The sequence below is a fragment of the Rhinolophus hipposideros genome (assembly GCF_964194185.1).
Source record: "Rhinolophus hipposideros genome assembly, chromosome: 22".
Lineage (NCBI taxonomy): Eukaryota > Metazoa > Chordata > Mammalia > Chiroptera > Rhinolophidae > Rhinolophus > Rhinolophus hipposideros.
The window spans coordinates 13,570,481-13,594,711 of NC_138068.1; the positions used below are offsets into that span (position 1 = coordinate 13,570,481).

A 24,231-nucleotide genomic window follows, 5' to 3' on the forward strand; every position below is an offset into this window, starting at 1 on the left:
AAAAAAAAAAAAAAACATTAAAATGCTTTTTACAAATTAAAAAAATAAACACTGCAAACGACTTAAGTCCTTTGTAAGTCTTCTCAGGAGGAAATCTTAACTAACTTTTAAAAAATAATCATGACTTTGCCACCCCTGACCCCTTTGGCTATTTCTACAAGGGACTAAAGACGTCTTCTTGGAAAAGGAAAAAAAAACATTCTGGGTGCCGGCCTTAGAAACTTCATGATTAACAAGTGCAGACTAGAGAATTGCATGTAGGAAGCAGTGAAATAAAGTGATGTGGAGGGCACATGCCTGCAAACTACGGGCCAACAGGACCAGGAGAATGAAAACATCGTTGGGTTTGGGGTATGAATGAAACAAATTCATCATGAGTTATCATTGTGGAAGCTGGGGGGTGGATAAATTTTGCTATTCTCTCTACTTTTATATAAATTTGAAATCTTCCATAATAAAAAATATATACGTATGTACACACACACATATAATACTGTGTACCTATTCATATGTACATAATATATATAATTAATGTACACATATAGTAAGTGCAGTATAATATCCTGGATTGGAGCCTTGAACAGAAAAAGCAGTGGAAAGACCAGGGAAATCCACATAAAGTCTGTAGTTGTGTTAGTGGTATTGTACCGATGGCGATTCCCTGGCTTTACTAAGTGCACCATGGTCTTGTAAGATGTTAACATCAGGAAAAGCCGGGTGGAGGGTACATGGGAAGTCTTTGCACCATCTTTACAAGTTTTCTATAACTATGATTTTGAAATAAAAACTTGAACCACAAAAAAAAAAAAAAAAAAAAAAAAAAAAAAAAAAAAAAACTTGAACCACACAAGCAAAGGGCGACACGATGGATAAAAGGATGGACTTTCAAGCCATATAGCTTATTGGCTCCTAGACCTCAGGCAATTGCCTAACCTCTCTGTGATTCTGTGTCCTCATTCACAAAGTAGGGATGATAAGCTCCTATGACGGTGTGGAGGATTAAGGGACTTAACACACAGAGGATTGTTAGGATTTACGATGGTGTCTAATACATAGGAAGCCCTCAATTAACACTAACTACTACTAGTAGTAATGGTGGTGGTGGCACTCGGAAAAAAGAAAATGTAATGGAGTATGAGAAACAGTGATAAGTAAATTTATAAAATAGGTAAACAAATTTAATTAACTAAGAAAATCAATTGGCATTTAAAATGATAAAACTTCTAGATCAAGATAGGCTGGGGAGGGCATTGCTCAGGAGAATAAAAACACTGACTAACAAATGTGTATATTAGAAATTTAAAAAATAGTCTCTAAAATGCGAGAAATATTTTTTTGTATTCCAAACCAGGCAAGAGGAGAAGAGACCAGAAGATTACAGAAAACTTTATTAATTCAACCAAAAATGGGGAAGGAATAATACAGAGAGAAACCAAAATTAAATGGTAGAAATCAATCCAAATATATCATATAAATGTAAAAGGATTAACCTCACCTATTTAAAAATATTCTATCTGTAAATCAAACACATCTCCGTTTTGATCAATGCCTTTAAGCCAGAGATAGCAGTAAGCATGTAAAATGACACCACTACCTATTCTGTGCACATAACAGACATAACTAATCAATCACAGCACTCCTTCCTGAGCCTGGACGATACCTTCAGACTCCTCAACACAGCGCTTCCCGCTGCCATTACATAATGAGAGAAGTCAGCTCTATTTTGACAGAGCCCCCAGTAGGCAGGTTCACAACTTGGCCCACTCATAGTCATTGGATGAGTCAGGAAGAGTAAGGAAACATAGGAACTTAAGAAAAACTCCTGCCTGGAAATCTTGGGGGGGGGGAAACCAGACAAGAGAGGAATGTCTGTTCTACATTCCTGAGCTGGATCTCAGCCAGCTGTTCCTTCTCCTTGGTCCTCATTCTTTGCCTTTTCTGGGCCTGTCTCCAGAAAACATCTGCTGCTACCATGTTTCCCCGAAAATAAGACCTAGCTGGACAATCAGCTGTAATGCGTCTTTTGGGGCAAAAATTAATAGAAGACCCGGTTTTATTTTACTAGAAGACCTGGTCAATATAATATAATATAATAATATAATATAATAATATAATATAATATAATATAATATAATATAATATAATATAATAATATAATATAATATAATATAATACCAGGTCTTTTATTAATTTTTGCTCCAAAAGACGCATCAGGGCTGATTGTCTGGCTAGGTCTTATTTTCGGGGAAACACGTAGCCACATTCTCACCAGGACCATAAAAACACTTGTTAGCAGTGACAGTGACCACAAGCTAGTGCTGGGCTGGGCGCCAGTGATTGAATCACAAAGGAGAGCTGCCAAAAGGCGAGGGAAAGGCAGTCCCACAAGCCCTGGGCACTTTCCAAGTTCATGTTGAGTATTTCTGGCAGAGGGGGTGCCTAGCAGAAAAGCTGTGAAGGAGGAAAGAGGGGAGCTACACTGGGACCAGGTGCCTTGCAGATAGTATCTTATTATGTCCTGGCCACAACACTGAGGGGCAAGTATTTTTATTTCCAATATACAGATATGAAATGTAAGTCTCAGAGAAGCTACCTAACGTGCTTCGGTTCAGAAAACCAGTTAAGCTGCAAGTGGTCTAATTAAATTGGACCTATCTCCAGCAGTTCCACACCTAGGTATGTATAAACCAGAAACGTGTACATGGATTTGCTAAACGATGAGGACAAGCCATTCGTAACAGCACTATTTGTAACAATCAATCCAGAAACACTCCACATCCTTCAGGAAACCAGGCAGACTATGGGAAAGTCACACAATGGAACACTATGGGGTCGTGGGAATAAAAGAACTATACCCAAATCAACATAGGTAAATCTCACATAATGTAAAACTCAGTTTACACAACGTTTAAAAAAACAGGTAAAACAAATCTGTGGTGTTTGAACTCAGGATGGTGGTTACCCTTGACAGGGTGCAGAGGGGGTCTCCAGGGTGCTGGTCATGTTTTATCTCTTGATCTGAATGCTGCTCACATGAGTGTGTTCCCTTTGTGAAAATTCATCCATATGTTCACCTCAGATTTGTGTTGAACGTCCAAGGAAAGTCTTTAAAAATTGGCCTTCCACCTAAGCTTATGCTTTTTCTACTGCACCACACAGACTGAACGATGAAGTAGATGTTTACAATGCAGCCTTCACGTCCAAGAATGGGTTCAAGTCCTGACTTGACTACTGTCTAATAATTTCCGCTCGAAGCACTCAACTGGACACTGACGTCTCCTTTGCAGGGCTTATTGTGCATAAAAAGGAAGGAGAAAGCATTTGATGGTAACATCATAAGAGCCCATATTTACTAAGGCCCAAGTGTGTGCCAGTGTTCTCTCCAATCCCTTCAACAACTCTCAAAGGTTAAGGATTCTCCCCATTTCATAGCAGGGGGACTCCAAGGCTCACAGCAGAAAAGAGACACAACTAGTAATAGCCAAACCAGGCTTCACATCCACGTCTGTCTGATCCAAAGTCAGAGCTTTATGCACGTACGGCTACCAGAACCATGGAAAGCTTACCAGATGTCCGAGGGAATAATCTAGACACAGGCATAATCACAATAGCTCTGGATTCCAGAATCTTTCATCCCACTCATTTCAAGCAAACTTCTGAATCTGGAAAATTCTTCCTTCAGCCTGTTGAGCTCAAGGTGCATTGTTCATTTTCCTCAGGGCTTTTTAGTAGATGCAAGTCTACCTTCTATATCAGCTAGTTATTTCCACAATAATGCTGAGTAACAAACTACCTCAACATTCAGTGGCTTAAAACAGCATTCGTAATTATGTCATTTGGGGGTTGCTTCATCTAGGTCCACAAAAAGCAGCAGACAAAACAACAACAAGAAAAAAATACAGGATATTTGGACATAGGATTAGCATGACAAAAATGGGGCACTACCCCCAATGCATATAGACTACACATTTTTTTCAGATGCATGAGGAACAAATGCCTGACCATAAAGCAACACATTTCAAAGAACTGAAATTACAGACTGTGTTCCCTGAACACAGAATTAAGCCAGAAACCAACATTAAAATATGACAAAGCCCTCCTTACTCTTCTGGTCCTAGCTACCCTAGGATTTTCTCTCTGCCACGTGGCTTCATCTCAGTATGAGACATTTACTAAGTACCTACTAGGTGCTTACACCGGGGTTACTCTCTGGACAGGGTCCAGGGACTCAGAGGGGCAGACATCCTCTGAGCTAGGCCTTTCTGAAGGGCATTTGAACCTATCTTTGCCAGACTGTCCCATCCGTTCTGTACTTGAACCAAAATACCAACTGGTCAGCCCTAGTTAATATACAAGTAAAACGCCTTCATCCTGCCTGAGCCTGCTGGTCTTTACCAGAGAAGTTTGAGTCTCAGCTCTTATCCAGACTCAGCTTGAATTATTTTCAAACACATCTGGCCAAAGGTGGAAACGTAAAATCCATCTTAGAAGGGGTTAAATCACTATCATTATAAATCAAGCCACAGTTGTCTCTGGAAATAGCGAGACTAGAGAATTGATTCATGCTGGGGTCTGCTGAGAAAATGGCTCATTTAGGCAGACTCAAGCTAATCCTGACCTGCCAAATGCCAATTCTGGGACCCCTATTTCCCCACAAACCAGCTTCCCATGTACCATAGTCATTCCTTTTGCTTTAGACATGACAAAGGGGAAAGCTGTTTTCCTCTGGATAGAGAATAATTTATTTCACAATCGCTGTCCAACAATGGAGCTGGCTGACGAGTAATAGAGTCACTTCTCCCCATAAGTGGCGACATCCAAACAAAGACCAGACAACTGCTTGAGGAGGATGCCAAAGAAGGGCCCTGAAAATCAGAACAGTGCTTCAAAGACCTTCTGAAACCTTCAATATACCGCTTAAGTCCGCTTTACCTGAGACTGCAAACACACCAATGACCACCAGGTGGCGATAGAGTTGCACCATCACTGCAAAGTCTTTAATAGCCCAGAAGACAGCTTTTCGTGAAAATACCACAAACCTAATTAAAACTAAACAATTAAAATTAAAAATAGGATTACCATACGATCCATCAACTCCACTTCTGGGTATACATCCCAAAGCAGGATCTTTTCTAATTAAAAAAATAGACAAATATTAATAAAAGCATCTTATAAAACACTTTGCTTTATTAAAGGGTTTATATAAAAATGTAAACTTTGTATTACATGTCTCAAACATTAAAATAAATGCCTTGCCCCTAAAAATATGTTGCCTCAGCTTCACTGAATGTCTTTACCTCCCCTACCTCTCACCAAGGGGGCTCGGCTTGCTCTCAAACCCCACAGCTTCTTTGAGTTAAGATTCGGAGGTGAGCTGCTCATTGTCAAGCCCTCCTCCCACACCCTTGTGCTCGCCAACCCAGGCTTGAGCATCGGCTGTGACTGCCCCCTACCCCCAGTCCCTATCCTCCCCTCACTGAAGACCAGGACACCTGACCAATTTATCCTGGACTGTGCAAGTACCCACCGATGCCAGTTGCCAATGGCAGCACCTGTATCAGTTAGCTTCTGCTGCATAACAAACCACCCCAAAACTTAATGGCTTAAAACAACACTGATTATTTCTCAAGTCCATGTTTAGCTGGGCAGTTCTGGATGGAGGGAGATAAGCTAAGGCTTGGGGTAGCCTCACTCATGTCTGGAATCAGCTAGTACAGCTGGGAATTCTCACCTCCTTCAGCAGGATCTCCCAGTCCCTAACATGGTAATTGTATCATAACCATTGCACACAGCAATCATGTGACCTTCTCACAGGTATAGCTGCAGAGGGCAGTGACTCATTGGAGCCACTTCTGGAATAATCTCCCACAGGCTCTATGCCTCCAACCCTCTCACCTTCACCTCCAGGCCATTAGCCACCAAATGCCCAGCCACCACCCCAGGAGAGGACCCGCTCTAAGTGGTGCCTATCCTATGGTGAGCTGAGACCTCAGTCCCCAAGGAGGGCCACATGCTGTCTCATGAACCCCACTGCTGGAAACATCACTCCAATCTAGAACTTCTGTCCTGGAAGCTGCCCCTCTTCAATCCCCAGACACTCTTCACAGCTATCAGCCAAGTCCAGACCGCCCACGGCTATGACCAGGGTGGTCTACAGCCCACACTGCAACGGCTGCCATGGCTGTGGGAAGTTAGGGCCTTTGGCCAAGAGGTTCTGCTCAGCTGCCCGTCACTGCTTGTTTACCAATCTTACCTGGGGACTGGGCTCACTGCGGGCCAGGTCAACCATCCAGAGTGAGGGCCAAGCAAGGCCCGTATGTATCATGTACTCACCCCCACCCAGCAGCCAAAATCCTCACAACTTTGAGAAACACCCACTGGGTACAAAGACAAAACTGCCCCCAGCACACTGGAAGGTGGGGGGGGGGGGGGTAGAGCCTTGGGCCTGTGCTGTGCAGACAAGGCTGAACTCAAGATGAGGGCCCAGGTCCCCACATCCCTTGGGGCCCCAACGACAGTCACCAGGGAACCACAAGCAGGGCCCAGGAGGAAGGCAGAGAGTCCGGAGTAGCACAGGAAAAAGGCAATTTTATTCTTCCAGGAAAATATACGAACAGGGTGAAGCAGCAGCATGTTGGCCACATGCCCTGTCCTAAGCAGGGGTCTGAGATGAGGCCGGGCCTGACCAGAGCTTGGGAGCAGCTCATGCGGCTCCCTCTGGCCCTGGGAAGAGAACCAGGCAGGGCCAGGGGTGGGATTTTGTTCTGTTAGCACCAGGAACAGCCGCAGCTGCATGAGACAGGACTGGTGGTCCTGCCAACTCCACCTGAGCAATCCGGGGAGGGGCTGGCTGCAGAAGGCTCCCTGCAGGCGGTCACCTGAGTGTGATTCTCAAATTCAGACCAGTCTTGGTCCCCCAGCCCCCTGTAAACATGAGAATGGGCTCGTGACTGCCAAGCCCCTCAGGACAAGATGAGGGTCCGAGATGTGTGGCTGGGCTTCAAGCGGCCCAGAAGCTGCCGGGCTTTCTCCTGCATGAAGAGTTGGTCCCTGGTCCCCCCACAGGCCACCGTCTTCCAGGCACTGGTCATCTAGGAGGAGGTGAGAGTTAGCGTCCAGGAAGCCTATGCAGTGTGTTCCTAGCAAACCCTGGAGAGTCTGGCGGGACATTTCCGACTCTCCCTCTGGAAGCCAGTCTTGTGTTCTCCCCACCTTCCTGGTGGCCCTGGGGAAGTTGTCCATGTCTGGGCTTCCTCAGATATAAAGCAAGGAGGCTGGACCAGAAGACACGGCCATGCCCCTTATGTGGCACCAGCCTCCATGTGAGGAAAAACTACCGCCACACAGGCTAGTTAGGAGGAGCAGGGAGGGGTTCATACATGCAAGCAGGTAGGGCAGCCCCTGCCCTTGAGGACTGGCATATGCAACTAAATCCAGGACAATAACTTAATTACAAGTAAAATCTGTGCCATCAAATAGGGGCTTGAATGGAGGAGGGTTTATAGCATGTGGGTTCTCTGAGGGAGTGGCACTGGGACTGAGATCTGAAACCTAAGTTAGTCAGGCATTCATTCAGGCAGAGGCAACAGCCTATGCAAAGGCCCTGAGGCGAGAAGGGCAGCAGAGCAAGTCCCCAAGGGTGATGCCACATTCAGGGCCGGCACTCACTGGGGCAGGTGTTGGCAAGTGGCTTCGGGGCTTCTGGGCCGTCACCAGCCTTTCCCGCTTGGCCTGCAGGAAGCCCTCATTGAGCAGGCTGTTATCCTCTTTGATGCCTGGCAGGGTGAGGCTGGAGGTGCTTGATGGGACATGAGTCGGCTGAAATCAAAACAAGCCAAAGACTAATAACCATTTTGCCACCAGTTCTCAGGGGGAAGGAAAAATCCTGCAGTCCCATCCGGGCACCACCCCCTTCTGGCTGTTGAGATCTTGGGCAGGACATGAGCTTTTCTAAGTGTCAGTTTCCTCTTCCAGGTGGGGAGTTAATTCATTTAAAGATTAAAAAAATATTTGGAAAGTGCCCATTTCAGAGCCTGGCACCTAGTAAATGCCCGATAATGTTGGGTCCTTTTACATGACGCTGGCTATTCCCCCACAGTCATAGGCTGAGACAAGAGTGCTTTGGTTTCTCCTGGGACCAGAAACACCCAGGAGCAGGGCTGCCGCCACACAAAACGCCCTGGGCCTGTCCAGCCTCCCTGCTCTGCTTGGCCTTCATTTCCTGACAGTCTGCTGGGCTCGGTGCTCTTATTATAGGCAGGAACCTGAGGCTCAGATCCCAGAGAGCAAGTGCTGGTATTAGGACTCCAACCGGGCCCACTCCCTCGAAATCCTGTGCTCTTAACCACTTCCCATAACGTTGTTCTTTTTGGTAATTATTTTACGTGCCCGATGCAATGCCAGAAGTAGGTCTACCATGAGGGCACTAAGTCCCAGCCTGGCAGGGATCGCTGACCAGAGTGAGGGAGGTTTCTTTGCAAGCAACTGTGGATGCAGCAGTGGTACTTGTAAGATCTGGTCAGGCAATCTTTTTTCTCATGACGTCTACCACACCTCTCACTGCCTCCCACTGGGCACCAGAGCAAGACAGGCTCGCCCCATTGTCATCTTTGAGGAATCAACCTTGTGGCATGGTTTCTGGGGACCCAGCCTGTGTAGGTAACAGCTCCCTTGCTGAGCTCAGCCTGGAAACTGAACAGCACCCATCCCAGGGCTGATATGCCTCAACGACCCGGCTGTGGCTCGACACATACCATCAGCCCTCTTTGGGGACACCCCCATGAGCAGGATGCAAAAGGAGGTGCTGGGGACCCACATTCGTGGTATTCAAGTGTCCTAGTAAATACAACTCCTGCCAAATAAAACTTTCTGCAAAGACAAGAGCAGAAAGGAGCTGCTCTGACTGAAGCTGGGGGGTAGGAGTGGGAGGGTGCCTACCCTCGCTGCTGAGCTGGGCACCGGGAAACCCAGTCCGAGCGAGAATCACCAGACGGCTCCACCCCCAGGTCTTTCCCCCCCCCCAGCTAAAGGGTCCCTAAGGCAGAGGCCTCCAAGGAGAGTCATCCTCCCTGGGGCAGAAGAGCCTCTGCAGTTCTGGGGTGGGGGTGGGGGGACAGTGTCTCTCTGACCCCTTACCAAGGACAGAGCCTTGGGCAGCGTGGACATCATCAGCTTCCCGTCCTCGTCCACGATGTCAAGAGCCAGGGACTTGCGGACTTTCTTGATGGGGCTGCGCCGAAGCTGTGGGGCGGTGGGAACAGGCGGTCAGGGCAGGGCTGGGCGTTTCCAGGGGCTCCCGCTGCCCTCAGAGAACCTGGCCGACTGCAGGGGAGCCAGGCCCGCCTGGCAAGGACGTGCCAGTGGGGATGGGGAGCGGGTGGCCAGAGGGACCAGGAGACACGGCCCCATCAGACTCTGGGCCCAGAGTGGACTGTCACGTCAGATGCTGCAACAGGAAGCCAGGACGCAAACGCCAACCTCCCCCCAGAGACCCGCTCCTCATCCCCAAATGGATGTCCCAAGGACAGCCCCCAGGTCTCAAGTATCCCCCCTAAACAGGCCCAGAAAATCATCCTCTAAGTTACAACTAAAAGCCCCACCCACAGGCAGTAACATGGAGACATAAACCCCACGGGGCCCAGGCCCTCCACCAACACCTGTGACAAGAATGCGTCAGCACCATCCCTGTGCCTTCCGTACAGGTCAGGGTTCAGGGTCCGGCTCCAACACCAGGGAGGGGGTCTGGGGTTCTCACCCCCCAACGCAGCAGTGTGCCCCACTCAGGTGCTGCCACAGCTCGGGAGCACCATCCAACACAGAGCAGAGGCCCGAGAAGGCCTACGGTCGGGTTCCCACCACCTACACACCCAGGGGCCTATGGGTCCCTCCCAGCCTGACTGCCCACCTGCCCCCTATAACTTCAGCCTGCCACCAGGGCACATTCCCATTTTCCTGCCTCTCTCCACAGAGCATCCAGGAAAAGGGGGCACAAAGAAAAAGGGGGCATGGCGTCTGCCTGCTATGGGGACTCCAAAGGGCAGCAAGGGGAGGGCGGGCCTGAGATAGCCCCTGCCATCCTCTGCACCCACGTGTCCCTGCCAGCTCTCCACCCTACCTGACCAACACCCCCACCTGCCTCCCACAGCCCAGACACCTGACCGGCTCCATCTAAAGGTTTTCACTCGGAATCCTGTGTCCCTTTCTATGTCCTTAATGCTATGTGTACTGAGCGTCACCAGTGTGTCTCCACCCACTGAACTCGAAGGAGTGATCACATCTGGGTCTTCATCAAGGCTCTCTCCACCCCACCCAGCCCACAGCCCACTTCAGAAGGGCCCAAACGTAACGCTGAAAAGCCAAGGAGGACGAGGGGAGGGTCCCAGGCCCCAAGGCCTCCCCTCTGCGGGTTGCATGGATAAGCACTCTGGGAGAACAAGCGCCCGGGGCCGCAGCTGCACTTGCCCTGCACGTCTTTCGCCAGCTGTCCCCAGACCCACTCCCCGCCCTCATCTCCTCACCTCCCCACACCTCCTGCCCACGTGCCCCAGGCTGGCAGCAAGAGGCTCTCCCGCCCCTGGCCACTCACCCCCGGCTTCTTCTTCTGCTTCTCGGGCCTCATTTCATCCTCAATGATGAGCTCAATGCCGGCCTCGGAGCGCAGCACCTCCTTCAAATCCTCCTCCAGGTGTGGGGTCTGGGGCTGGGGATGGGGGTGGGGGCACGTGAGGCTCCCAGGATAGAGGATACAGGGCAGCAGCAGCCACACCCCGACGGTCTCGGGCAACGTGGGAAGGAGGTGCAGGGATGCTGGCCTCACATCCACTATTCATAGCCATTAACTGGCCCGCCTTGGACAAGCAGACCTTGGCCTCAGTGCACGGAGGGCACGCTGGCAGGAGCACCCTCACAACGCAGGCAATAGCCATCATCCTCCGCAGGATAGAAACGGAGGCTGAGAGCAAGAGCCCAGCCCAAGGTCACACCGCTGTGCAGTCAGAACCTGGACACGCTCGAGCCCAAACTCCTTCACCCTTTTGTTCCACACTTATGGGGAGCTTGGTTCCATTTCCCTTTCTCGGGCCTGGGGGCTCGGCTCCAGTCAACCTCTCCAGCCTTGGGTGGCAGGGGCCAGAGGAGGGAGAGCGCTACCAAGCAGCAGCCGGTGTAGGGTACAGCGACGCCTCAGGTCACTCGGAAAGCCCCTGCATACTTTCATTCTAGTTGCCAAGGTCGGGTTTGCCCTCACACACCTGTTCAGAGAGCATGTGGATTTCGGAGCCGAGTCCCCTTTGGACAGGAAGGGGTAGTGCTGACCATAACTGGCACCTGGCCTGGGCCTGTTGAACTCAATCAGCTCCATCAGAGGGCGGGGAAGGCCACAGTCCCCTGACAGGCTTTCACACAAGGACCCCACGCAGTGAGAGGGGAGAGGAAGTGAGGGAACACCATGTAGACTTTGCTCATAGGTCCAATGCTTCTCTGCAACCAGCTTTTCTCTTATCTTCAACCGGTTTCTATAACACCTGCCTGTCTCAGAAAGCCTCAGGTGCCAGCTCTCGTCACTGGAAAACCATCTCATGAACTGGGAGGAGTAGGAGGAGGGTAGTAGGCACAGGCTGGGGAAGGTGCTTCCTCACGGGCCATCTCAAGCCCACCCCCGAGTGGCTTTCCAGTGTTTTGTAAAGAACCAGCAGTTAGGCAAAGGCTTCAGCGTGAGGAGCAATTCGCCACTTCCCCATATCAGCCACAGCATGTGAGCGAGTCCTTCTCCATTCCAACACCTGCCCGTTTCCTTCCCAGCACTTACGATGCACTGGTTGTATTTGGTTATATAGGTTGCCACTGGGTCTCCAGCACCAGCCAGAGCCCGCCTAGCACATTGCAGGGACTCGGGAACTGTCTGATGAATTGGTGGGTACATCAGCTTCAGTTTGCTTACTTGTAAAATTAGGATATCTGCAACTTCTCGGGGCTGCTGACAGACAATGAGATCTCAGAGGGAGAGGCCTCTGTGAAGTGTACATGGCTGGAAACAAGGAGACCACACTGGCAGACCCACCCGCCCACACCACATACCAGGGGCTTTAGTGGTCCGTACTTCTCCAGGGCATTCTTGAATGGGGTTGGTGTGTGGGGAGTGTTGTCCATGGAGTACTTCTGATCTGGGGTCACAAACCTGCCAGGGCCAGAGATCGAGGCTTAGGGACGGGGTTGGGGGCAGACAGCAGCCGCTCTCCTGCCCTCCTGCCACCTGGACCACTGGCCTCGGCAGCAAGGAGACCCCAGCAGCAAGAAGGAAACCCCGGCTGGCGCTCTCTTCCCCGCCCACTCACCCACCCACCGCACCACCCACAAGGGTGTTAATTAGGGACTGAGAGGAAGGGGCCATCCTGGGAAATAAAGAACCAGAAGCGGCTAGGAGGGTCCCGGAGACCCAGGCAGGTGAAAGAACAGTGGAGAATGTTGGTGGTCATCAGTCTGTAACAAGGACTTTCCATGAAACAAGGAAAGGCCTGTGGCTGGCAAGAAAGGGGCGAGGGGTGGGGGTGTAAGGCGGGAATCCTGGAAGACTGCGTCCCTCCCAACACCTCTCTCCAGACATCGAGTGGCAGCAGTGTCATTAAGACAGGGCAGACATCAGGTACGAGATGGTGAGGCCAGTGCACGTGCTTAACTTACCCTCTTCCCAAGTCTCTTCAAAATCATCACAGGGGAAACAGAAACACGGAGGGATAAGCTTTAGCAGAGAAACCTAGGGAAGGTCCGGTGCACAAGCAGAAAGACTAAGCTTCTACCTACCAGATGTGGCCCCAGCAATGTGTGATTTCTGCCTGCAATGCTGGGAAAGGGACAGAAGAGGCACCTCAAATCCCCAGAACCAGGTTTACATTTACGGCCCAGCCCGCTGGCTGTGGGCAAACTTTGGTTCTGACGGCAGATGCCAAACTCCACTTGCAAGAGGCCTGTGAGACTTCAGTCAACAGGAGGCGCCCCCATAACTGACTCCCAAAGCCCTACTGGGGAGGTCCGAGGACATGAAGAAACACCGTCGGTGATCAGGAACCCAGGTGCCACTCCTGGACACAGCCGCCTGCAGAGGCCGTTCCAGTCACTTCCCTCAGCCTGCCAGTCATTCCACAGGGAGATAAAAGGCTAGAACAAGTACAAACCATTCTTTTCTTTCTCACGACTGAGAGATTAGACAGGGATCCACACAATCTGTTCCCGTATCCTTGTTATCTGCCCCCTGGAACACAGAGACCCCTCTAAAAGGATGAGCAAAGCCGGATAAGCGCTGGTCAAACAGAAACACCTCACAGTTCACACGGCAATTCAAAGGGATGACGCTGAACTGCGGTCCAACATCTCAGTGGGCCATGGAGCTTCTGCAATCAATGTGAGAAAACTCGAGAACCTCTCTACGTCACAGCATCAGCAAGAACTGAGAATACACCGGTGTGAAAAAACGAAGGGAGGCCACATTGGAGAGGGAACACACAAGATGGCTTGGAGATGAAAACCATGCACTTCTGGAAGCCAGGAAAACCAAGTGGATGAATAAGAGGACAATTCTATGACGTTCTCCCCGAGTTCAAAGAAAACCGCTAAGACAATGAATAGGATTATGAAGATGAAAAGAGACAGCGACCAACGAGCGGGTATAGGAAGAATTCGAATTCCTAAGGTAGGAGGAAAGGGGCAGAGAGACGTCAGAGAAACAAGAATAAAAGAAATAACAGCACATTTGCTCAGTTCAAAGTTTGGTATTGAGTTTGAAATAACAATGGGGGGCAGGGGGAATTAACAAAGAGATGGCATACCTACATGTAGCCTGGCCAATTTCAGGAAGAACTAATAAATAAATAAATAAATAAATAAATAAATAACACAAAAACAAACAACCCCTACAAGGATCCAGGGAGAAAAAAAAGATTTCCTACAAAGGAATAACAGCCGGATAAGTGTCGGAAGTCTCCACACCATAAACGCCGTTAAGGAAAAACAGAGCAGAGTCCTCGGCTTAGGGTCACAACTATTCTTCCTCTGGATTTCTACATCCAGCTCCTGTTGTTGAAAAACAAGGTATAGACAGCCCAGACCTCAGAAAGCACAGGCCTCATACCTTCTGAAAAGAATGTGGAAAAACACTCCATCCAACCCAGAAAAAACAAACAAAAATGTAACATTTTAAAAGAGGGAAAGGTTTGCTCTTATGAACCAGTAGTCTTAGGGGTGTGTTACACAGCTCAACCCAGGCCATACATACACACACACACACACACACACACACACACACACACACACACACACGGCCCTGGTGACCCTGACCTCTCTCTCCTGTACTTCTCTACACCCAATGCACTCTAAACAGTGGCCTTATTTTTGTTCTTAAAACACAAAAGTGTGTTTCTACCCTGGACCCTTTGTCTCTGTGGTTCACTCTGCCTGGAATGATTCTTCCTCAGAATTCTGCCCGGCTGTTCCCCTCTGAGGGGACCGCCCCTGACCTATCCAAGTGAGAAACCCCTTGCCATTACTCTGTGATTCCCCAGACCTGTATAACCTTCCCTGTAGTTTCCATCACCACCTGAAATACCACTCACCGACTGTATTTGGTTTTGTTTGTTGGTTAATGAACTATCCCTTCCGATAAACCCTAACTTCTATGGGGAGGGCGGGGTGGGAACAATGGGGATATAAAATCAGTGGGCGAGGAAACCAGCCACGTTTGGAATTAAGTCCAAAGACGTGTTGCCTATAAAGTCTTGCAAATGTCACAAAGAATTTTGAATGAGAAAAGCAAACAAGTCTTTGGTGACACTAATGTGGGTGTGAACGTAAAGCAGCAGACTTCCACTTCTGGCCCAAATGGAACATCAGGGACCAGATTGCCTCTTCCCACCTAAAACAACCAAAATAACACCACAATCGATGAAAAGATGGGTGTCAAGACACTGGACTTCGAGCAACGAAAGACAGTGACCTAAGAGACAGGAGACAAACGAGGGGAGCCGGCAGCACCGAGATGCCCGGGCCCAGCTGAGAGCGGGGAGGAACGCAGGAGAAGCTGGCGCGGTCCTGAGTCGCAGACATGTGCAGAGCACCCTCCTCAGATATCCATCAGGGCAGTAATTTAGGCACACGTGAGCACCCACTACCTGAGTGAGACCAGGGAAGAACCACCAGAGGCGATCAGAGGAAACAGTACGCGACACTCACAGGGCCGGACCAGAGCTCATGCCCACCAGCCAGACTAGAAACCCTCAGCATCCACAAGGAAGTGGGTTTGGGATCGGAGGACCCTGAACTAACCGCTACTCTGGTCCCACCTCATAAATCTTCAAAAGACCCAAAAGGATCAAACTATTTCAAAAAAAAATTAAGTGCATCGCAGAAAAGGCTCTAAAACAGTTACAGGAACACACAAGTATACAGCACCCAGCAAAGGAGAACTCGTATCTGGCACCAAGTCAGATATTACCGGGCCTATAAAGCAGCAGAAAATTACAGGTCAAGCAAGACCCAGGATGAGAGGGAAAACCCATCAACTGAAACTGACCCAGAACTGACACACACGCTAAAATCTGCAGACAAGGAAATTCAAACAGTTACTGGGGCTGTATTTCATTATGTTCAAAATGTAGAGACAGGGAGGGTGTTTAAAAAGATCCAACTGAGCTTCTAGAGAAGGAAATACAATACCTGAGATGAAAAATGTCCTGGCTGGGGTTCCTGGGAGATTAGATGTGGCAGAGGAAAAGATTAGTACACATCAAGATACAGCAATAGAAAGCATCCAAAATGAAACAGAAAAAAAAGAAGAATGACAAAAATGAGAACATTAGTAAGCGTGGCATGTCAAGTGGCCCAGCACATACGGAACTGTGGAGTCCCTGACGAGGACAGGGGATGGAAGGCCCAGGAAAAATATTTGAAGAAATAACGGCTGAAATGTTTCCAAATATGAAACGTTATCTATGTTAAATCTCAGGTCAACTGTCGAGAGACTGATCTCTGACCAAGGGATTCCTAAATCTTTTCAGAAATGTGTTGTCGTTACGAGGGCTAAAATTCCAATCCCCTAACTGGCTTGTGAAACAATAAACGGCAGTGCTTCTTCTGCAGCAAATGGAATAAGCCGAAGCACAGTGAAGCATCTCTCTCTACCTGGAACTGAGTCACCACGACACAAGGAAGGAAACGTATTATAAAAGCCCTTCCCTAGAAACCCACAGGTGAGCAGCCTGCACAGGCTTCAGAAAGTGAAACGCTGTGCTTTTGTAAGCCTGGGAGGCAGGGAGGCAGCTCCGGTCCTGAGAGAACTGAGGGCGTGTTTGTCCTTCACGTAAGGATATGTGCTTGACACGTATGAAAGATGTAGAGATTACGTTTGTCATGGCAATTGGGACTCTCTCCATTCCTGAGATTAGAAAGCCACCAAGCTAAAAAATAAATGAGTTAGGACAATGGTAAAGCACCAGACTACACTGACAAAAACGAGGTGTGGTGGCCAGAAGGAGGCCACTTTCTTGAGTCTCAGGTGGTTTTCCAAGAGTGCCCTTCCCTCTTCAGTGATCCTGGCCCGACCACGCTGGCCAGTGCTGGGGGCACGGCTGGGCCCTACACTCCTGGGCCAGCAGCAGGGGAAAGGGTGGGCAGACGCAGCACTCACGCAGTGTGTTTCTGATGCAGGGGTGTCTTATCCCGGTGCAGGGGCGTGGTGACCACCACCTTCTGGCTGCATACCGGGGTGGACGTCAGCGAGGGGCTCTCCAGCTCCAGTGTATCCTGTTTGTTCCAGAAGTTTAAAAACTACCAGGGAAGACAAAGGAAACAAAACGAAGTGGTGACCTGCGGGGTGAGGTGAGCCCCTCAAGACCCTCCCCCACCATGGCTACTCTGACAGGTCCCCTCCTGATCTAGGAGCCCCCCCACCGGTCAGGCCCCAGAGAACAAGGGCTGGATCAGATGAGCAGGTTCACCTAGAGCCCTGTACTTCTCATCGTCCCCATATCCTGCTTTTGCCAGGTTGCTGGGAGGTCCACCTGCCAGCCCCACGTGCTGCTGACAGTGAACTTAAGACGAAGAACAGTGACTGTGTGGGAACATCTCTTCCATGACCTGTGATGGACAGGGCATGGTGACAATGGCAGTGCAGATGCTGGCATTTAGACAGCACCTTCTCCTGTCAGGGCCAAGCCCTTCACACAAAGAATTTCGTGGAGTTTTCAGACCGGAGAGGTGGACACTATTACAATCCCATTTTTAGGTAAGAAAACCGAGGTTTACAGGAATTTATGAATGGAGTCTTATGCTGAATGCTAGAGAACTCAAATCCAGACCTGAGCCAAGTCTGAAGCACTGCCCTCTCCCGCTCTCTCCTGGAGGCACCCTTGGTAAGGCCACTGCGCTATGTGGGGTCCTCAGAGCAGGGCAGCCACCATACCACCGTCCTGGGCTGCTATGTGGCCAGCTCAGAGCTCTGCGGTCTTCCTTCTCCAGCCAGCCATCCTCTCGTGGGGACAGTTAGCGGCTAAACTGTGTTCTCCCAAAATTTATGTTGAAGTCACATGACTGACTGTATTTGGAGATAAGGCCTTTTTTAAAGAAAGGATTAAGGCACAATGAGGTCATGTGGGTGGGCCCTGATCCAATGACACTGGTGTCCTCAGATTATAAAAGAAGTAAGAGATTATAAGATTAGGATACAGACACAGAGGGAAGGCCTGTGGTACTTTGCGACGGCAGCCCTAGCACAGCCCCCTTGGAAAAACCACCAGTATCCCTAGCACATGGTCTCCCTGCAGATGACGGGGCAGTCTCCTGAAATGTGCCATCTCTGCCTCGCTCTCTCACATCCTCACGGAAGGGAGCCCACCCAGTGAGACCCAAAGCCTACACCTGCCCTGCTCCTGCCTGGGACAGGGAAACGCTAAGACTTGTCTCAGCCCGACCCTCGTCCCATAGCCCTACCACCCATCGCCCCACAGACCCAGGACAGTGCACACCCCTCCGTTGCACCTAAGGCCCCCTAAGACCCCATCCCCATCCTGCCCCCCACCCATCACTCACTCTGGACATCACATCTCTCACTCTGCCCTCCCGGCCTGTGTCAGCCTTTGCTCAAGTCAACTGACCCATAAAACCCAGCTCAGACACAATTCTCCAGAAAGCCTGAGGCCTCCCCTTGACCTGTAGGGAAGAAGGGGCCTCCTGAGCTGCACTCAGAACATAGGAAGCTCTGAATGACTTAGTAACCGCTAGCCTCAGAGCACTTCCCACACTTCATTCCCATCAACTGTTACAAGCCTCTCCCCAATACCAGCTGTCCTCTTTACCTTTGCTCCCAGTGCTCGCCCATCTGGTAGGAAGTAGGTGCTCAATAAATGATTCTTTTAACAAATACCAAGTCCCTTCCCTTCGTTCCCCATGTGTTCCCAGCTCAAACAATTCCTCCTCCTCATGGAAGGCTTCCGGGATGACACCCTCTTCCCAGACTAGATGCACTGCCCCACAAGGCCCCTTCATTCCATGTATCACGTTTATTTGGTCTTTTCTTACTAACTGGTCTTCCTGCCAGAATGTGAGCTTTGTGAGGGCAGAGCAGGCTTGTTTCTGCTCTCCGTCCCCAGCCTCTCACACAGCAGACAATCCATGAGTATGTGTTGAATGAATGGCATGTCTGCATGCCAGGCCCTGTTCCGGGTAAACAGAACCTGGTGAGGAGTCGGGGTGGGGTCCACACACCTGGGAGGGTGAGAAAGGCAGGGTCTTGACAGGTGTGCTCTTGGGGGTGAGGCTGTTGCAGGAGTCCAGGAAGGACAGGCTGGCGCTGTTCTCTGTGACGGGGGACAGGGTGACGCGCCTCTTCTTCTGTCGCTTGAGCACAGAGGGCGGCGTACCAATGCCCAAGCCCCCCACTTCAGTGTTGGGGGAAATGGGGATCAGCTCTCCCCGGCTGCCACGGCTCAGGTCGGAGATGGTGTGGCCGTCCAGGCGGTACTCTGTCACACTGGGCCCGGGGTGAGCAGACTGGCGGGGCGGTGGCACCTGCTGCTGCTGTGGTGGCTGTGGCTGCTCTGGGCTGCTGCTGATACTGCCCTCTGCGGACGGCTCCTCGGGGAGGTCAAATTTACTCAGGTCACACCAAGCATCGGGGTCCTGCCCAGAGAGCGGGGTTTAGGAGTCACTGTAATTACTCTGCTTCTCTACCAGCTGATACAAGGACTCATTCATTAAAGGAAAACACCCGAGTGTCAAGTACAACCCCACAGCCCAGGAACAATCATTAACATTTTCCCACAGATTCTCCGATGTCTGTGTATTTATGTTTGGAAATATAACTGAAGACATGTTCTACATATGACTGCTTGCTTTTATTTAAAAAATGTGGGCGGCTGGTTGGCTCGGTGGTTGGAGTGCAAAGCTCATAACACCAAGGTTGCCGGTTCGATTCCCACATGGGCCAGGGAGCTGCCAATCCACAACTAGATTGAAAACGACTTGACATGGAGCTGATGGGTCCTGGAAAAACACACTGTTCCCTGATAAAAATTTTAAAAAATAAATAAATACATAAAATAAAAATATAAATATAACAAAATGTTCCGTATACCATTTAAGATACAAAAGGCACAAAGAAAAATACAAAAAGCCAGCTAGCCAACAATTAAGCAAAAGAAATAAAACCTTATCACTGAAGCCCTGTGTCCACCTCCCCTCACATCCTCTGCCTATAGATAAGAAACCACTATCAGAATTTAGAATTTACCATCCTTATGCACTTTTTTTAGCATTTTCCCATGTATGTGTTTGCTAAATATCTAGTATTTTGCATGTTTTTCATTATAGTATAAATCATTTCTGTATCTTGTTTTGTTCCATTTAAAATTTCCGTAAAACAGGAATAACAGTACCTAATTCTATTACCTATGAGTTCAGTGTTTACTATTAATCAATATTAGCTCTTATGGTGAAAATTTTTCAACTTTTATAATTTTTACGACTGCAAAATGTCATCATATGACTATCAGTTACTTCACTATTCCCCTTATGTTGGACATTTAGTTTTCCCCCTAATTTTAAAAAATGAATCTTTATGAACATCTTAAAAATCTTCTGCATTTATAGTTATTTCCTTAATACAGAGGGGAAGAAGAGGGAGTTTTGGGCCCAAGTCTGTCCCCGGGTTTCAGGGTCTTCATTTGCGGTCACATTGGAGAGGAAGCAGCGTTTGGGCTCTGAGAGCCTGTCAATCATGGGTGCCCCCTCAGCCACTTCACCGAAACTATTTCCAATCCCACAACGACCCTGCTAGGGAAGCAATATGTCCCCCTTTCATTCTGAGGACCCCAGACCAGAGAGGGTGCGAGCTGCCCAAGGTCACTAATTTTCTGAGAGTAACCCTGAGAGGCATACCCAGGTCTTGGCCCAGCAAATTACAACCTAGCCAAAAGGCTTCTGGAGAGAAGCTTCCATTTGGGTCCCTGGAGGTCTGATCCTGAGTAGACCCAGACGCCCCTAGTGACGATTTCTGATCCATGGGACTCGCAGGAGCGCGGGCAGTCCATTCCTAAGGGCCAGCTCAGGGCAGTGCTGACTTCGGGTCCACACTCCCAGCAGACCCCAACCTGGGGGTGGCCCCAGAACTGATAGCATCTTATAGACCAGAGAACATCCTGCAAGAACTTCGGGAGGCGCTGCAAGGGAGGGACCAACAGCAGCATTTCTGCAAATGACGTAACAACTCAACTCCACTGGCTGCTGAAGGTCATCGTGGAGGAGCCCCAGTTATGCTAGACAGCAGGGCCTGATGCGTGGCCCTGGCACTCACCAGCTGTGATGGTGGACAGGCCTCCTAACCTCTGCTGAGCTCGGATGGCTCACTGGTGATGAGACCACCACCCACTTCACAGGGCTGTTAAAGAACTAACAGAGAGCATGTATGTAGGTAGCAAGTCACAAGCCCAGCACATAGTAGGCACTCAAATGCTAGATACTATAATTACTAAGCCTCGCAGACACTGGGTGCTCAATAAAAGTGAGCTCCCCTCTCCCTTTCTCTGTGCCCATCAAGTAGAGGAAGACACAGAACAGTCTGAGGATGAAGGAAGCAACACCATGAAGTACCAACAGTGCTGGGTACAGAATGGGCGCAACTCTTATCTCAACACTCCCGAGGGCCCAAGGGAGGGACTGAACACGGCAGCCTCTGGGCTATTTGCTGCACAGACTGATGAACACATCAGACCTGCTTCTCAAGCTACTCAGAAGTTCCTTGGAGTGGAAGGGACACTACAGATGGACCCTGCAGCTGGTGCTAAGAGATGAGACCCAGCATCAGAGAGACGGCTCCCTGGAGACAGTACCATCCAACCCCACACTGAAGAAGACAGTGAGAGCACAGCACAAGGGTCAAGACTACCAAGCTTACTCGCTGTGTGACCCTGGGCCCATGACTTGACCTCTCTGAGCCTCAGTCACATCTACAAAACAGAGAAAGAACATACGTCACAGAATACTGGATGGACTGTACAGTAAGCTCAGAGCCTGGCTTGTCTTGTTTAGCAAGGAGAGAGGCCAAGTGGGAAGGTGAATGCGGGGCAACCCCCTCCCCTGAATTCCACTGCCCCTGCTGGCCAGGCCTCTGGCCACTACCTCCTGTGACCCGTTCCACACCATGGCAGCTGGGGATGCCACACCAAGAGGGGGGTTCTCACCACAGAGCTTTCTGCCAAGGGGCACAACCCACAGCCAGCTCGGCCTCGGCCTGAAACACGAGTGATCAGAACCCACTCATCGCTCCAGCCCCAGAACTTTCCAGGCCCCTCTCTAGGGACACCCAACCATCAGTGGTGCCACAAACACCTAACTCACCTGTGCCATGTTATTGGCCTCAAGCACCCTCCTGTCACCCTCAAGGATGCAGTGCCAGTGCCACCTCTTCTAGGGAGCCCTCCCACCCCACCCTGTGGGGTACAGTGTGAGTCAGGAGCTCCTTGAGGACAGGGACTAGACAGCAACTATGTCAGTGTCCCCAGGCCCGGGCTGTAGGCTGGGCACTTAGCATCAGCTCTGTGAATGTGACTGGGATCATCACGCCCTGCTGGGGGGTGCTCTGGGCCCACGGGGAAGAGGTGTCACCAACATTACCGACTCAATCAAGTCCAGGGCTTCCGAGAGGCTGGACTCCACGGCTGGGATCAGGAGGTTTGCGGCCTCCACCACCCACTTGTAGGGCAGGCTGCTTTCCGGAGAGGAGCCCTCCTGGTCGTCACGCTTGGGGATGTCGTCTAAGGCCTCTGGTGTGTGCACTCTGTCCAGCCCTTCAGGGACAGCGTCCTGCTCCTTAGCAGGGATGGCTGCTGTGGCCTCTTCCTCACTGCTTTCCTCTTCCTTTATGGCAGGGAGCGCCGGGGGCCAGTTGGTCACAAGACTTCCCTGTGGGACACAAGGGAACACTGGAGTTTTTGTTATGAGATACGGACTACGCTGTATTCCACTGAACACGCACAACCTGAATCGAATAAGGAAACTCGGAGGAGCCCACATTGAGTCTCTCACATAGCCAGCCTTCGAAAATATCCCGATCGTGAAAGACTAAGACAAGCTCATGAACTGTTCAAGACAAAAGTGAACAAAAGAGATGACGACTAAAGGCAATGTCTGATCCTGAACTGGATCAGGGGTGGGGAAAATGGAACATGGACTGTAGATTTTAGATGTAAGTCCTGAACCAGTGTTACATTACCTGAATTGGATAGAACTGTACTGTGGTTATGTAAGTGAATTCCTTTGTCTTTAGGAAACACACACTGCGACATTAATGGAGCAAGAGGCACCAAGTATGTAACCGACCATCAAATGACTCAGTTTTAAAAAGTAGCATGGATATACGTATATATACATGGGTAGATACATAGATGTACATATAAAGCAAGTCTGGCAAATGTTAAAAACTAATGAAACCAACAGAAGAGGTCTTTGTACTATTCTTGCAGCTTTTCTGTATGCTTACCGTAATACTCGTCAAAATGAAAGTGGAAAACTGAGGGTATACTAATTTTGTGACAGAAAAAAAATACATATAGGAACATCCTTCGTGGCAATAGCTCTCCTGGAAGAACCTTGGACACAAGCTTGACGTTAGCCTGACAGACCCCAGTGCGGCCCTGAAAACGGCACGTGATTAACAGAGGCCACATGGGGAGTGGGAGCAGGGAGCAAGGTCCCTGCTGATGGGGGCGCAATGGAGTCAGGGAGAGCGCACCAGCTCTGATTTAGAGCTTGGCCATTTACGAGCTGACCTTGGGCAAGCTGTATGACCTCTGAGTTCCCGTTTCCTTGCCTGCAAAATGAAGACAACACGTGGGCTCCCATGCAGGGGCGTTGTAAAGCATCCAGCCTAAATACCAGCTACTACTACTACTGCCGTTGTTGTCCAGTGGGCCGATGGAAACGGTTTGTGACACAAGCCAAGGAAAAACAGCATGTAAGAAGAACAGATTTGATTAAAAGCTTGCAACTGCTGTAATTGGAGGAAGGAGGAAAATGTCATGAACATTGTGGGAATCCCGCTTCGGAAAAACAGCCACTTTGAAGAACCATTTGGCAATTTCTTATAGATTTAGGTATACACGTTATCATACGACCCAGAAGTCCCACTCCTAGATTATGTACCCAAGAGAAATTAAAAGTTATGTTCATAAAACCCATACACAGATGCTTACGGAAGCTTTACTTGTAAACCCTAGCTGGAAACAGTGTCCCTGTTTCCATGGGGGACTCCATTTATGTGACTTTCTTAACAAAACTGCGTAGAGACAGAAAACAGGTAAGTGGTTACCAGAAACTGGGGTTGGGGGTGTGGGTGGGATGGGGGGTTGACCACATGTGGGACTTTTTAGAGGGTGATAGAAATCGACTGTGGTGATGGTTACATTTGTCCAAACTCACAGAACTGTCTACTAAAATGGGTGATTTTTTTTACTGGCTATAAATTATACCTTTATGAAATGAAGGGATGAGGAAGGTACCAAATAAACTGGGAAAAAGTTACTCCATGATAAATGGGTAATATCCTTAACACTTAATGAAAGTTTACAAATCAATGAGAAAAAAAGACAAAAAGGCAAATCAAAAAATTAAGGAAAAAAGGTCAACCTCACTAGCAGTAGTAAATAAATAAGTAAGTAAATAAATAAATAAAACCCAACCGATATTCCATTGTAG

General features: G+C 49.4%; 1 protein-coding gene across 1 annotated transcript in view; it reads right to left on the reverse strand.

The window, feature by feature from the left end:
• Positions 1-6,569: 6,569 nt before the first annotated feature.
• The window catches only part of MYBL2 (MYB proto-oncogene like 2), a 31,092-nt gene continuing 13,430 nt past the window's right edge, over positions 6,570-24,231 (reverse strand). The window contains exons 7-14 of the mRNA XM_081033678.1: positions 22,153-22,440; positions 18,748-19,161; positions 16,673-16,812; positions 12,076-12,175; positions 10,586-10,699; positions 9,136-9,240; positions 7,669-7,818; positions 6,570-7,091 (exon numbers count right to left, since the gene is read on the reverse strand). Coding sequence (XP_080889804.1) covers positions 6,963-7,091; positions 7,669-7,818; positions 9,136-9,240; positions 10,586-10,699; positions 12,076-12,175; positions 16,673-16,812; positions 18,748-19,161; positions 22,153-22,440 — 1,440 coding nt within the window. The 3' untranslated portion in view covers positions 6,570-6,962. The remainder of the gene's footprint in view (positions 7,092-7,668; positions 7,819-9,135; positions 9,241-10,585; positions 10,700-12,075; positions 12,176-16,672; positions 16,813-18,747; positions 19,162-22,152; positions 22,441-24,231) is intronic.